General features: G+C 33.1%; 1 protein-coding gene across 2 annotated transcripts in view; it reads right to left on the bottom strand.

The window, feature by feature from the left end:
* Nucleotides 1–13,368, bottom strand: part of LOC143063477 (uncharacterized) — a 42,951-nt gene extending 29,583 nt beyond the window's left edge. The window contains exon 1 of one of the 2 annotated variants that reach the window (XM_076235652.1): nucleotides 12,981–13,368. In XM_076235652.1, the coding sequence (XP_076091767.1) occupies nucleotides 12,981–13,053 (73 nt within the window). In that variant the 5' untranslated portion in view covers nucleotides 13,054–13,368. The remainder of the gene's footprint in view (nucleotides 1–12,980) is intronic. The other variant, XM_076235651.1, reaches the window with a different exon arrangement.
* Between the last annotated feature and the right edge of the window lie 1,379 nt (nucleotides 13,369–14,747).

The following is a 14,747-nucleotide window of genomic DNA, read 5'->3' as shown; positions in this document are numbered from 1 at the left end:
TGTTTTTTATCAACATTGGTTTAATCATTGTTTACAATATGTTAATGATGTAAAAGATGAAAATTGATGTTTTATTTCATTAGAATTGTTACAGCAATTTTATGATATCAATGTAAATTTTTTGAATTACATGAGTGTTATTTCTGCTATTAAAAAAGCAGCAAATAATTACAAATCAGGTTCATATAATTTATGTTGTCCATTTATTCCAGCTTGCTTACAAGTCATTTTTTAAAGTAGAATAGGTTCTAAAGATATGTACAAAATACTCATAAGTAACAAGGTGACACCAACAGGACAACTGAAGTGGAGTGCAATATTAGGTGAAAATCTCATTTAGAAACATATATTCAAACTACATTTTACATTCACTGTCAATACTAAACTTCAGTGGCTTCAGTACAGAATCAACCATAGATTTCTTGCCACAAATAAATTTTTATGTTAAATCAAACTTATCATTAACCCTCTATGTACTTTTTGTAAATAGGAATATGAAACCATTGAACATATTCTGTGGAATTGTGAGATTATCAAAAAAAATTTACAAGATGTAGATTATTGGTTCTTATCTGGTGGGGTAGGCCTGCCATTGAATAAGTTGATTTTATTTTTGGAGATATATAAAAAGTTCGAAAAGGTGACTCATATAATTTGATTTTTCTATACATGAAACAATATATATAAAACAGTAGATGTTTTTCAAAAGATCTTTCAGTCAGTGCCGTTAAAGAAAAGTTAAGATATATGTACAATTTAGAAAAAATAATGGCAATCAAAAAGAAGAGACAAAAGCACTTTGATACTTTTAACTCTAATTATATTTTCTTCTGTATTTTTTTACTTCTTTTCTTTTCATATAAATAGAAAAAATGAATTTACAACACTGTTTATTGTCATAAATAAACATATATTCAGACCTATCGCTAATATTACTGTATGTATGTTTGATGTGTAATATTTGCTGTAAATCTTGAAAATAATTTAAAAAAAAGTAAAAAAAAGTAAATATGTCATGACATTAATGTCACATTAATGTCGATGTGACTGTGTCATGCATTTAAGTGCATTAACGTGTTTAAATGTATATTGTGTCTGAAATGCTTTTTGCTAAGGTTAAGGTTTGAATTTATTGAGCGTATTCGATCTGAAATGACTTCGTAAGTTTAACTCTTTTCGATTTTGTTTTCTCTACCGCTTAATTGTTTTTTGGTTTTGTTTTCTAAAGTTTACTCTCCAGAGTACATAAAAAGCTCGGAAAGCCTGTCATTTGCATTTTGCCTTTTGTCGACTTTTATATAAAAGATTTCAAGATGTGGTATTATAGCAAATTAGACAACTATTAACCTAAGTTAATGTTAAGAGGTAGTTAAAATTATAGGCAACCATACGGCTTTTAACAATAAAAAAATACGTGTAGCTTGCATTAACAGACCTCGACATAAGACAGTTCAAACGAGAAAAATTGTTGCCTTTTATGAAATGTATGAAAAAAGATAACAATAGACACACATAAACGACAAGTGGCGTACTACAGTCTCGGGCACATACAGATTGGTAGGGTTAAACATAATTGTGAGCTTTCCTTCTCCATTGATCAGTGGAGTCACAACACAACTTAAGAACATATTGCAAAGAATTGTTGCAATTGGCTTAACTCAAAAGATTGCTACGAGACACACAAACAATTCTTCTTAAGTAAATAAAGGCAACAGTGGTATACCACTGTTCGAAATTCATATGATTGAGATAAAACAAATCCGGGTAACAAACTAAAACTGAGGGAAACGTATCAAATATAAGAGAACTACGATACAACAGAAACACAAAACCGAAATGTAACACACACAGAAACGAACTATAATGTAACAAAGGCTATTTTTCTGACTTGGTATAGGGCATTTTATGAAAAAAAAAGTGGGTTTAACCTGGTTTTGTGGCATGCCAAACCTCCTGCTTGAATGGCAATGTTAATTATAACATTAAAATGACAACATTACACGACAGGGATACAATAAATAAATGGGAGAAAATATAGGACAGAGAAACAAACGAATAATAGCCATCAAAAGGGAACAGGTTAGAAAAATATAGCTTTGTCGGGGTTTCTTCTGATATAACTGCAAAACAAATATATCGTGTAAATTTCGTAAAATCGATACAGAGTACCAAAAAGAGAACTACGACACAATAGAAACATAAAACCGAAATGTAACACACACAGAAACGAACTATAATGAAACAATGCCCATTTTCCTGACTTGATATAGGGCATTTTATGAAAAAATGGTGGTTTAACCTGGTTTTGTGGCATGCCAAACCTCCTGCTTGAATGGCAATGTTAATTATAACATTAAAATGACAACATAACACGACAGGACTACAATAAATAAATGGGAGAAAATATAGGACAGAGAAACAAACGAATAATAACCATCAAAAGGGGACAGGTTAAAAAAATATTTTCATACGCCAGACGCGCGCTACGTCCACACAAAACTATGCTCAGATGGAAAAAGTTTGAAAGCTACAAAGTTGAAGATCGCCGAGGACCAAAAGTTCCAAAACAATGTGTATCCGCCTTGGACAAAAACATCATTAATATCAAGAATAATACATAGTTTTGCAAACAGTAAATTTTATAAAATGACTATATGATAGATATACATGATTAAACTGAAATGGTGACTAGCTATAGAATAAAAACGAATACATTACAAAATCACAGCCGTTTTAGCCATAGTCATTGCAACGCCAAAAGTGACGTCACATTTAAATTTCTAAAACATGTTCTGAAAATTAAGAAAGAATTTGGATGAAATTCAAGATTGGATTTGTATGACTTATTTGTATTTCACTATATTAATAACAGTGAAAAGTATAATACTAATTCATATATTATTGTAGTAGTAACTAGATAATTAAACCAAAGATGAAGAACTGGATCTTTCATCACTGTATTGGATACCTAAACTACATAAGTGTCCTTACAAATAACGGTATATTGCTGGGTCTTCCAAGTGCTCCACGAAACCTCTTTCTAAATTATTTAAAACATCTATGTTATCAGTAATAAAAGACGGGCTTCAAAGTTATTGTGAAACTACATATTCTAGAGGTGGCGTGAATCAGATGTGGATACTTAAAAATTCCAAAGATCTTTTAGAGTACATACAATCTAACTCTCTTTCCTCTTGTAACAGTATTAAAACATTTGACTTTTCTACTCTACACAAGTATTCGACATTCCAAACTAAACGACAAATTGAAATAGTTGGTATTGCTTTGCTTTATAAAATGGCCAACGTAGATACAAGTATCTTGTCTTAGGGAGGAATAAATCCTACTCTGTAAAGGATCACTCTGATTCAAACAAAAAATTCTCTGAAATTGATATTATCAAGATGCTTGATTTCTTGATTGACAACATATTTGTTACGTTCGGAGGACGTGTTTTTCAACACACTGTCGGCATTCCAATGGGAACAACTGTGCCCCTCTTCTTGCCGACTTTTTTCTTTATCATTATGAGGCTGGCTTAATGCAGGAACTTCTTAGGACGAAAGACAATAAGTTAGCAATATCCTTTAACTCTACTTTCCACTATATAGATTATGTTCTTTCACTAAATATTTCAAAATCTGGTGACTATGTGGAACGCATCTATCCATTCGAAATAGAGATAAAGAATACTACAGATACAATTAAGTCAGCCTCATATCTTGACTTACATATAGAAATTGACACTGAGGGTCGGTTGAAAACAAAACTTTACGACAAAAGAGATGATTTCCGCTTTCTAATGGTGAACTTTCGATTTTTAAGTAGCAACATTCCAGCAGCACCTGCATACGGGGTATATATCTCCCAATTGATACGATATTCCCGTGCTTGCATTTCCTATCATGATTTTCTTGATAGAGGGTTGCTGCTCACAAGGAAGCTATTAAACCAAGAGTTCCAAATGGTGAAGTTGATTCATCCCTTCGTAAATTTTACGGACGCCATCACGAGTTGGTTGACCGTTATGGAATACCCGTTTCACAAATGATATCGGATATGTTACTTACGTCGAAACTACAATCCCCTTCCCTTTCATGAATGTGACCTACCGAATTAGACTATTTACCGGATTTGTTATCACATAAGCAACACGACGGGTGCCACATGTGGAGCAGGATCTGCTTACCCTTCCGGAGCACCTGAGATCACCCCTAGTTTTTGGTGGGGTTCGTGTTGTTTATGCTTTTGTTTTCTTGGTTGTGTCATGTGTACTATTGTTTGTCTGTTTGTCTTTTTCATTTTTAGCCATGGCGTTGTCAGTTTATTTTAGATTTCTGAGTTTGACTGTCCCTTTGGTATCTTTTAATTGTATTATCTAGCTTTGTCGGGGTTTATTCTGATCAAACTGCATACCAAATATATCGTGTAAATTTCGTAAAATCGATAAGAAGTACCAAAAAGAGGAGTACTTGCAGTTACTGAAATTTATTTCAAGGTCAATTACAACTAATAAATCAATCTTGTTCTCCAAGGGTAAAGTACCAACCAAAATTTCATTTCTGAGTATATTGGTGTTTGTTTTTTAGCAGTTCAGTGTTTCTATATTACAATTGAACTCACGTCAAACACATTGTTTGGGATTAGTGTTAGTACTTTGCTTTGTTGTGTAAATGATTAAAGACATGAATAAACTTTGACTGTTTACTATTCTACATGAAGATGTTATGATATACAAAGACGTAATAAACATGTGACGTTACAATACGTTACGTTAACAACAAGCAAGTTTCTCTATGTTGCGGTAAATCCGTAACACTCCGGCCACAGGAAAGTGAAAAGGAAATAAAACTAAATAAATAAAATCGAAAATTTCAAATATTTAAAATGAATAAGAATCACTTTAAATTCCATGTATATATAAAGTAGGGATGTCAAAAGATCTGAAATTTAATACTCGGATACTCGGTCATGATACTCGAGTACTCGCGAGTACTCGGGTGAGGCTTAAATGTTTATTGAAAAGTTTAGATTTTAGGTGGGATGCAGTATTTTTGTTAATACCTTTCATAAACATGTTAACGAAAGACAAACGTAGTACTACAAACATAGCTTGATGCTGTTTTGTTTGTGTCAATTAAACAACGAATTACCGACTGTCGTTTCTATAAATAACCTATAATCATAAAACAGCAATAATTGTTTGTGTTCGTGTTCATGAACCTTGTTCCAAACAAAAATCAAAAATATTTACATATAAAGTCCGACAAAGTAGACAATATACATGTTTGTATCGTCTGTTTCTTAGGAGTTCGTATTTTTTTATAATACGACTTGTCCATTTATTGGCAACAACAATATTGGACTTCAGTTACTTGTGCTTATTCGTGTTGTTCAGTCTTATTTTTTCTGTGTTTTTTTTTTTTGCGCTATCGTTTGTCTGATCATTTGTTTTAGCCATGCCGTTGTCAGTTTATTTTCGACTTTTGGGTTTGAATGTTGCTCTCACCTATATCTTTAAAATGGAAATAAAACAATTAAGGTTCAGTTTCAAATACAGAGTAATTAAATTAATTTAGATATACATCTCATACCAATTACGTTTATATAGAAATCTTGATTAACAAACAAAGGTAAGTTTTTACGGCTTGTGATGAGTTAATTATTAATCCATGAAGTGTTGATCGTGTACAAACACCGTTAAAAATGTCTCTAATCAGTTGTGTAGGGTTTAACGCAGGTCATTTTGTTCTTGTTTAGAAATATGATCTGGTCAACAATTTCTGACAAAAGACTGTTTGACTTTCTGTTTTTGTTTCAATAAATGTATATGAAAAAATTCCCTCGGAAGGAAAGGACGTTGCTGGTACTACTATAACAAAAAGTAGCCTCAATATATTATATTTATGTTGTTAATTGATTTTATTTAAGTATTACGAATGGGTTATTTCAAAAGAACTAAAGTGAGTGGGAATGTGAAGAGAAATATCTCAAGATGTATAACAGTCAAACGAGTATCCGAGTACTAAAACTGTACTCGAGTACTCGGCCTTTCGATCGAGTACCCGAGTACTCGAGTACTCGTTGCCATCCCTAATATAAAGAAATGAAATTTACTGAAATATGAGATCGACGAAATTTGGTTGCGTTTATACGATATGTTCATTAGAAACTTCAAGTCAATGAGTATATTTGTTCAATCGGACGATAAGTCTATCCGTTTTTTCTTTGATCGGCTACTGTATGATTTCTGTATTTCTGGTTCCGTGTTCAGTCTACTGATAGTTCTTGATGTTCTGTTATCGGTTACGTTATAGTTCCTCGGTATCTCAGGCAAATTCTCTTTACACGGTAATGTTGTTTTATAGTGATTGTCGCGATGTAATGTAGTTGACTTGTATGTCTCGAAGTAGTGTTTGTCCTCACGCGTTACTCTTTCAGATTCCAATTTCCAAAATAGCTCCAGATCTGCCTCTTCCTTCTTGTGGTGTGCCAATTCATTCAGTGTAGTAGCAGCTGATTCTGTTGAATCTTTTATTGTTGGCATTGGCCATGGTCCAGACAATAAATATCACAGTTTTGACTTAACTGCAGTGGGACCGATTCCTCGTAGTATATCGTTTTCGACGATGTCCCAGTAGTAATCTGCTCCAATCAACATAGCTATTTCAAAATGTTCATCCTTACTCATAGGATGGGCTAATTCTATACCTTGAAGATATGGCAGCTTTAACGCTTCGTAATAGGTACGATTTGATAGTGGTGCGGCGATTGTTGGTACTATGAGTACTTCCATCGATAATTTACCTCCATGTATAGTATCTAAATGAACAACGGCTTTTTCTAGGTTTCTTACGTTACGAGTAGTTTCTCCACAGGCAGCAAGACTGAGTGTACTCATTTCACAGGGCTTCCTACTGAAACTTGTGAGACCGCTGTTTTCAAGAGTACATCGGTTTTCTGTTTTTCGGGATTTTCATACAAGGTGTAAACTGTAGCTGTGTGTGTTTCTACTTCATCATTCATCTTATTTACGGCTGCGCTGGTTTGTCTTGTTGTTTGGTTCTCTGTGTGTTGTTTGTTATAACATTAGCTAGTGTGATGATTTCTGTTGCATTTGCGACACGCATATTTAGACGTACACTCTGAAATTTTGTGACTTCCAAAGCAGTTAAAACATAGATTGCAAAATGTGGTTCTTGGCAATAAAGATACAACTTTACCTTATATGCATTATTCTTATCTTCTCTGTATTGTTGACTGATAGTGCTTTAGCTTAATTGCTACCTTAGTTTGCTTTTAATAAGTATTGAAATGTTCATTGTTATTAAATGTAATATCAGTATTTAGTTCAAATATAATTTAAATCAATCCTTATTATATCTTATTCATTCAAAGGTGACGTCATTTTTCATTTTTTGAGGATCTGTTTTACAATTTCAAATGTGACGTAATTTTTTTGTCATTTTTTACAATTTCAAATATGACGTCACTTGGCGTTGAGGTTTAAACTTATTCGGATGTGCTGCATTTCGTCGGGTTATGGATTGTATTTCGGTTGTTTCCTGTAATTATTTAATACGTCAGTTTTATCATATATCTTTTGTATAGTCATTTTATAAAATTTACTATTTGCAAAAGTATAAATTATTCTAAATAATAAGGATGTTCTGGTACCTAACAGAAAACCCTGGCCGTTTTTGGCACAACTTTTTTGAACTTTTGGTCCTCGATGCTGTTCAACTTCTACTTGTTTCGGCTTTCAAACTTTTGTATCTGGGCGTCACTAGTAAGTCTTGTGTGGACAAAATGCACTTCTGGCGTATCAAAATTTTAAACTTGTTGCCTTTTGTTAGCTATTATTCGCGTGTTTCTTTGTCAATTATGTTCTCCAATTTATTTATATTGTAGTCGTGTGGTGTTGTGTTGTCATTTTAATGTTATATTTTACATGGCCATAAAAGAGGGAGGTTTTGCATGCCACAAAACCAGGTTCAACCCACCATTTTTTCCTTTAAAAATATCCTGTACTAAGTCAGGAATATGGCCATTGTTATATTATAGTTCGTTTCTGTGTGTGTTACATTTTAACGTTTTGTTTCCGTTGTGTCGTTTGTTTTCTCTTATTTTTGAGTGTGAATTCACATTATAGTACGGCGGCTTTGTAAAAAACTGTGCACATCCTGCTACAAGCATAAAATTTGGCATAGACCTTCCTCAACTATTTCTCTTTCATTTCAGATAGGGAGGCATTTGAAAAAAATGCCTCACTTCCGGTAAAATCCAAAATGGCGGACATCATACTTAAATTAGCCCAATATCGAAGGCTAGTATGTGAAAAGGTGTTATTGACATGCTACTATCATAATATTTGGTACAAACCTTTGTTTTGTACTACTTTTGGATATATGATATAGATAAGATGTCTTCAAAAACCCTACTTCCGGTAAAATCAAACATGGCGGATATAGTACTACAATAAGCTTATTTTTAGGAAGGATAATTGAAATATGTTTTAAAGTATTGCTACTATCATTATATTGTGCAGGAACCTTTCTTTGGTGTTTTTCATTGATACAATGTATAAGACATATGTCTTTAAAACCCTTACTTCCGGTAATATCCAATATGGCAGACATAGAAATATTGATAATTTTTCATTTTTATATTCAACTTTTTTCAAACTGTAAATAAAATGAATTTTTTGGGGTTGTCATTAAACTTTTGGCTTTCAGTCATCCTCAAAACCACTAATTCTATTCAATTGCATATGATTCAATACAAAATTAACACTTCCGGTAAAAAATCAATATGGCGAAAATTACAAAGATGGATCCTCAATCCATATATTCGATGTAGAGTTTTGGATAGATTGATTAAAACAAAATAAAATCACTAAAGTTGTTAAACATCTTTAGAATGACTTATTTATGGCCGCATATACATGTTTACTCACAATAGGTGAGCTTATTTTCAAAATTTACAAAGATCGTGGTATTGTTTCCTACATCTATAATGTACAAGCTCCTGATAAGATTAAGAGGCCTCACAAAAGAGTTGTTGAAAAGGGTGCCATGGCTAATATTTTCCCCTTCCCCATTCATAAGGGATGTACTAGTTAGAAAAGGAACCAAAACCAAGCTTGTTACCGATTCACACCCGCCATGGTATATTGCACATTTTACTTGCTGAAAAAGACTAGACCGAGTCGTGGGAATAGCCACAATAAGTATTTCCTCTTCCAAAAACACATTTTTGTCTTGCTTCGTTAACCCCATCTGACAAGTTTGTTCGATCGTACAACAAAACCACGTATCGTTCTACCAATGACATTGTCAAATCCATATCTGGTGATGTTGGCTGATCAATCATCATTCTAAATGATAGAGTCACATCTTTAAACACCATCCATGTCACCAACGCAGTTCCTTTTCCAGCAAACGTGTAATATCTCAATGCCTAGTGTATTTGAAAGGTCATGGATAGATATATATCTGAAGCTTTTCCCACTTCCAAATGCAAGCCAAAGTTTGTCTGCCCCTAGGTCACTGAAAAGCGAAACTGCAATGACAGCAACATCAGTATCCAATGTTCGAGTCATGACTCAGTTAAGTCTGTGTTTCACTGCATCAGACACATGCATCTTGATTCAAGTGTCAGCCTCTTTACGTGAACGTGATGCTAAGCTTGAAACATCATCATGTGATGGATAGCCCAGAACATCCTGAGTAATTGTTGCTACAACTACCTTTCCCTCAAAATCTATCGAGCAAGCTGTTGCGAATGAAAACTTAAAAGTTCTTTCTTATTGTCGTAATTTTGTTTTAAGTCTTGATTCGTCAGTGTATTCCCTTTCCCCTAAATGTAGCTCTTGCTTCTTATAACAAATGCCTAGGATATTCAATCTTATCTACCTCGAGATGTATTTCAAGTTTATCACCATGTTCACATTAAGAGGCTGACAATATAATCATGGTGCATGTGTTTGATCCAATGAACCCCGAACTTGCACGAGTCATGATTCGAATAGTCGTTATTGTTTCGCTATTCCGTGACAGGGGTAGACGAACTATGGATTGTGTTTGTGCTCCATGTATTTACCAGTTGTGATACGGTTCTCTGATTGCTTGAAAAGGAAAATAAGACTGCGTGGGAGACATTGATGGCATTTGAAGATGTGACTTTGACATAAAGAATGATGATTGATCAGCCTAAATCACCATGGCTTAACTGTAAAAGCACACAAACTTATCAGATGGGGAAAACATGGTTAACGAATTAAGAAAATAACTATTTGCGCAAAAGGGAAGACTAATTGAGGGTAAAACGTGCAATATACTAAGGCAGGTGTTTAGGGGGACAAGCTTGGAATTGACTCTTATGATACCCAGTTCAAGCGCTTATGAATGGCGAAGGGACAGAGAGGATAACTTTTAAATAACTCTTTCTAAGGCCTCATCATTTTGTCAGAAGCTTGTACATTGTGGATGTACTTTGGAATGCGGTTTAATGTCAAAACATGCTACATCCTAAGCATCAGAAACAAAAGCCATCAAATCTATAGTGTAAATGGACACATACTACAACAAGTCAAGCATAACCCATACCTATGCCTACAAATTTCGGAAGACCTCAAATGGACCACCCACATATTAAACGTGGCAAAGAAAGTAAATTCAACACTAGGAAGAAACTTGAAATACTGCCCACAAGATTGCAAAAAAAAACAGCTTACATCTCGCTCGTTCACCAACGATGGAATGTGGAGCCATAGTATGGGACCCCAACATGGTAACAAACATAAAAAAGCTAGAAAGGATACAAAGTCAAGCGGCAAGATTTATCACCATAGGTTACAAGTCAAGAGAAGACGGGTGTGTCTCCAATATGCCTGCCAAAAAGGAACTACAAGACCTCCAGACAATTGCAATTCGAACAAGCTAGAAGTTGATACTTATGTACAAAGTGGTTTAGGGGCTGATTCCCGCTATTGAACCAAACGAATTTTCTCCAAAAAGCACGTCCTAAGAGAAACATAACCGCAGAGAAGTTCGAAGAATACCACGCAACAAATATTGTGGAAAAGCAAGTAAAGAATCACTCTAAGTGTTTTGACATTCCACTAAGAAAAACACGACAATACTCAAACTCATTCTTTGTAAAGACAGTGATCGCGTCGAATCAGCAAGACGACACTGTAGTGCGCACATCAAGCGTATAGGGCGTCAAATCTGCTCTTACTGTTCATCAATAAATCGGCAGCGCTCTCTCAAACCGTAATATTAAAGCCAGAATTGGTATTGACAACGCATTCATACAGATACAGATACAGAGGATGTCGCGGTCGTTGTTAATGTGGAAAATCAGGTCTCTCGTGCACCGTTTTGTTTACATGTGGTGACTGTGAATAAACATGTATTTTCAGCCAAATAGTAATAATTTGAAAAATGTTTGAGTACTTGAGTAATTTTATTTTGTTTTAACCAATCTATCTAAAACTCTAAATCAAAGATATGTATTGAGGACTCATTTTTGAAGTCCACCATACTGGGTTTTTTTAATACCGGAAGTGTGATTTAAAAATTTCATTAGAAAAAATTTAGTGGTTTTGAGGATAATTAGAAGCCAATAGTTTAATGACAAGCAAAAAAAAAAACCAACAAAAAACATTTTCTTTACATTTTGAAAAAAGTTGAATATTAAAATAGAAAATTTATATTTCTATGACCGCCATTCTAAAATTTACCGGAAGTAAGGCTTTTAAAGAGATATGTCTTATAAATTGTATCCATTAGAGGCACAAAAGAAAGGTTCCTGCTCAGTGTAATGATAGTAGCAATACATTAAAACACATTTCAATGACCCTTCCTAAAACAAAGCTTGTTGTAGTACTATATCCGCCATGTTGGATTTTACCGGAAGTAGGGTTTTTGAAGACATCTTAACTATAGCATATATCCAAAAGTAATACAAAACAAAGGTTGATACCCAATATTATGTTAGTTGCATAATAATAACACCTTGTCACTTAATAGACTTCGATATAGGGCTGACTTAAGTATGATGTCCGCCATTTTGGTTTTACAAATGCCTACCTATCTGAAATGAAAGACTAATAGTTGAGGAAGCTCTATGCCAAATTTCATGCTTGTAGCAGGATGTGCACAATTCGTCTGAAATATGCTTGTAGCCGGCGGACTATTACTATAAGACGTGTCACGGTACTTATCTATCCCAAATTCATGTATTTGGTTTTGATGTTATATTTGTTATTCTCATATGATTTTGTCTAATGCTTAATCTGTTTCTGTGTGTGTTACATTTTAATGTTGTGTTGTTGTTCTCCTCTTATATTTAATGCGTTTCCCTCGGTTTTAGTTTTTTACCCCGATTTTGTTTTTTGTCCATGGATTTATGAGTTTTGAACAGCGGTATACTACTGTTGCCTTTATTTGATTACTTCTTTGTTTTGATTGTTATTGTCTCCTCTGACTAATATTTTCATTTGTGTTAGTTGTATATCTGCCTAACTGAAACAAACACAAATGACATTTAATGCACATTTTTAATTCTGTCATTGATGATGACATTGTCCGTTTGTTATTTGATTATTTGTCAAAAACCAGGAAATTTTGCTTTTAACAATGATTAAATGTCAATCATTTTTTAGTGCTACCATCAATTGGCAGACAAATTAGTTTTGTAGATAAACAATTTTCAAAGCGTGACAAATTAAAACAAATGAGTGGCTTTATTGTTTGCAAACTATTTGTCCTAAATTGTCACTTCTTTGTACTTGACGGAATATAGTACTTTCAGTTAGCAATGCAATCCTCTCACTGATAAATAAACATTAAGATTTAGAATGGAAACAGGGAATGAGTCAAAGTGACAACAACCCAACCAAAAAGCAGTACCGTTATGTTCCCTTTAACATGCATATATTTTTATGATATTCTGAATAATTATAAAATACTTACATAATGTTAACGTCAAAATCCAAATTAGAATAATCAGTCTTAATTTACCACAATTGTCAATGCTGAGAGACATTTTATACTGTAGGCATTCTCCAATTAAACAATGTTATATTTCTATGCTATAAAAATACACCCGCAAAATAGCATATCCTCTTGCATTCAAAACAATTTCACCTACATATATATAAACGATTATTGAATTGTTGTATCAGACGCACTGGCTATTTCCACAGACAGAAAAAATCCAATTGAAATTACTTCCGTTTCTAAAAAATCATTTCAGCTTTCGATTCTACTGAAACTATCATACCAATGTTATTTACCAAGTTCTAGTTTTGTCTGCTTTTGATTTGCGGAATGATAAAACTAATTAACATAATCATTTCTTTTGTAGCTTTATAATACGATAAGTAGATAGAATTTCATGTTAGAATAAAAGCATAGGTAGATCCAAAGAACGAGTGGAGAAAGCCGAAAGATTTTAGGTCATCTTTTTTTTCAATAACCTTTCATTCTCTTTATAAGGAGAATGATTACGCTCTGTGCATATTTTCTTCAGATATATTCATAACCTGCATTACATTATTTACTTCTGTTATCTTTATATAAACCTAAATTTAAAATACACATGCTATAAAAAGTTTTAAGTCAGCTACTTATTAACTCATAATTACACAGTTCAGCATTTAAAAATAAATATTAGAATTTCTTCCGAACATTAATTTGAAGTTACTTTTAGTAAACAAGTGTTTTGGTATATCAAAATAATAAACAATGTTCCAAATATATTCTTTTACCTATAAATGTTTTCCGAGTGAGTGTTAGTATTCTGTAATTTAAGTTTTTAGAATCGTGCGTCATCACGTACAAACGTATATAACTATAAACATCTGTTAAAAAGTTGTTTCTACATCGATAGACTACGCAATATTGTATGGTTATCGTATGAAGGCACACACATCTTAATTTTTACTTCCTTGTTATAATGTGACGAGTTGGTGATAACAAACTTAAGGTATCAACAACAATCAAAATAAACTAAAACCAATAAAAGAGGGACGAATGATACCACAGGGACAGTTTAACAAATAAATCGAAAATAAACTGACAACGCCATGGCTACAAATGAAAAATACAAACAGAAAAACAATGGTACACAGGACACAACATAAAAAACTAAAGAATAAGCAACACGAACCCCACCAAAAACTAGGTCAGGTGCACAATGAAGGGTTAACAATTTACTTTCATTAAATAAAATGCATGAATTCTTATATAGTTGTTGGTGGATCTCAACTAGCTGTCAGTAACTCTCAGATCGGTTATTCAAAGAAAAAAAGTACCAACATTGAAACTGAAACAAAAGATAATCATTTGATTGACTGATTCGATCCACAAAAAAAATCTTCTAAAACCGGTTTAATCGATGATTTACTATCAATCTATAATATAAAATAAAACAGACCTAGAAAAATCATATTGCACGAGTTACTTTTTATTTATATCTATATTTATTTTTATATCGCTAAAATACCATGTTATTGATCAAACATGGCATTGTAATGTTTACATAAACTGATATTGAATATGACATTAACAAGGACATACCGAATACACCAAAACATAAACAATCCAAACAAAATTTTACAAATTAGATAAAAAAAACTGGGGAAGATAACTTGTTTTTCAAATCTGTATGTTATCAGCTATTGTATCGAGTAACTTATCTTATCTTATAAGTAACAGAATGGTACAATTTTAAAATTT

Source organism: Mytilus galloprovincialis, chromosome 2 (assembly GCF_965363235.1).
Source record: "Mytilus galloprovincialis chromosome 2, xbMytGall1.hap1.1, whole genome shotgun sequence".
In the NCBI taxonomy this organism is placed as follows: domain Eukaryota; kingdom Metazoa; phylum Mollusca; class Bivalvia; order Mytilida; family Mytilidae; genus Mytilus; species Mytilus galloprovincialis.
The sequence above is the reverse complement of the archived record's forward strand: the minus strand, read 5'-3'. Positions and strand labels throughout refer to the sequence as shown.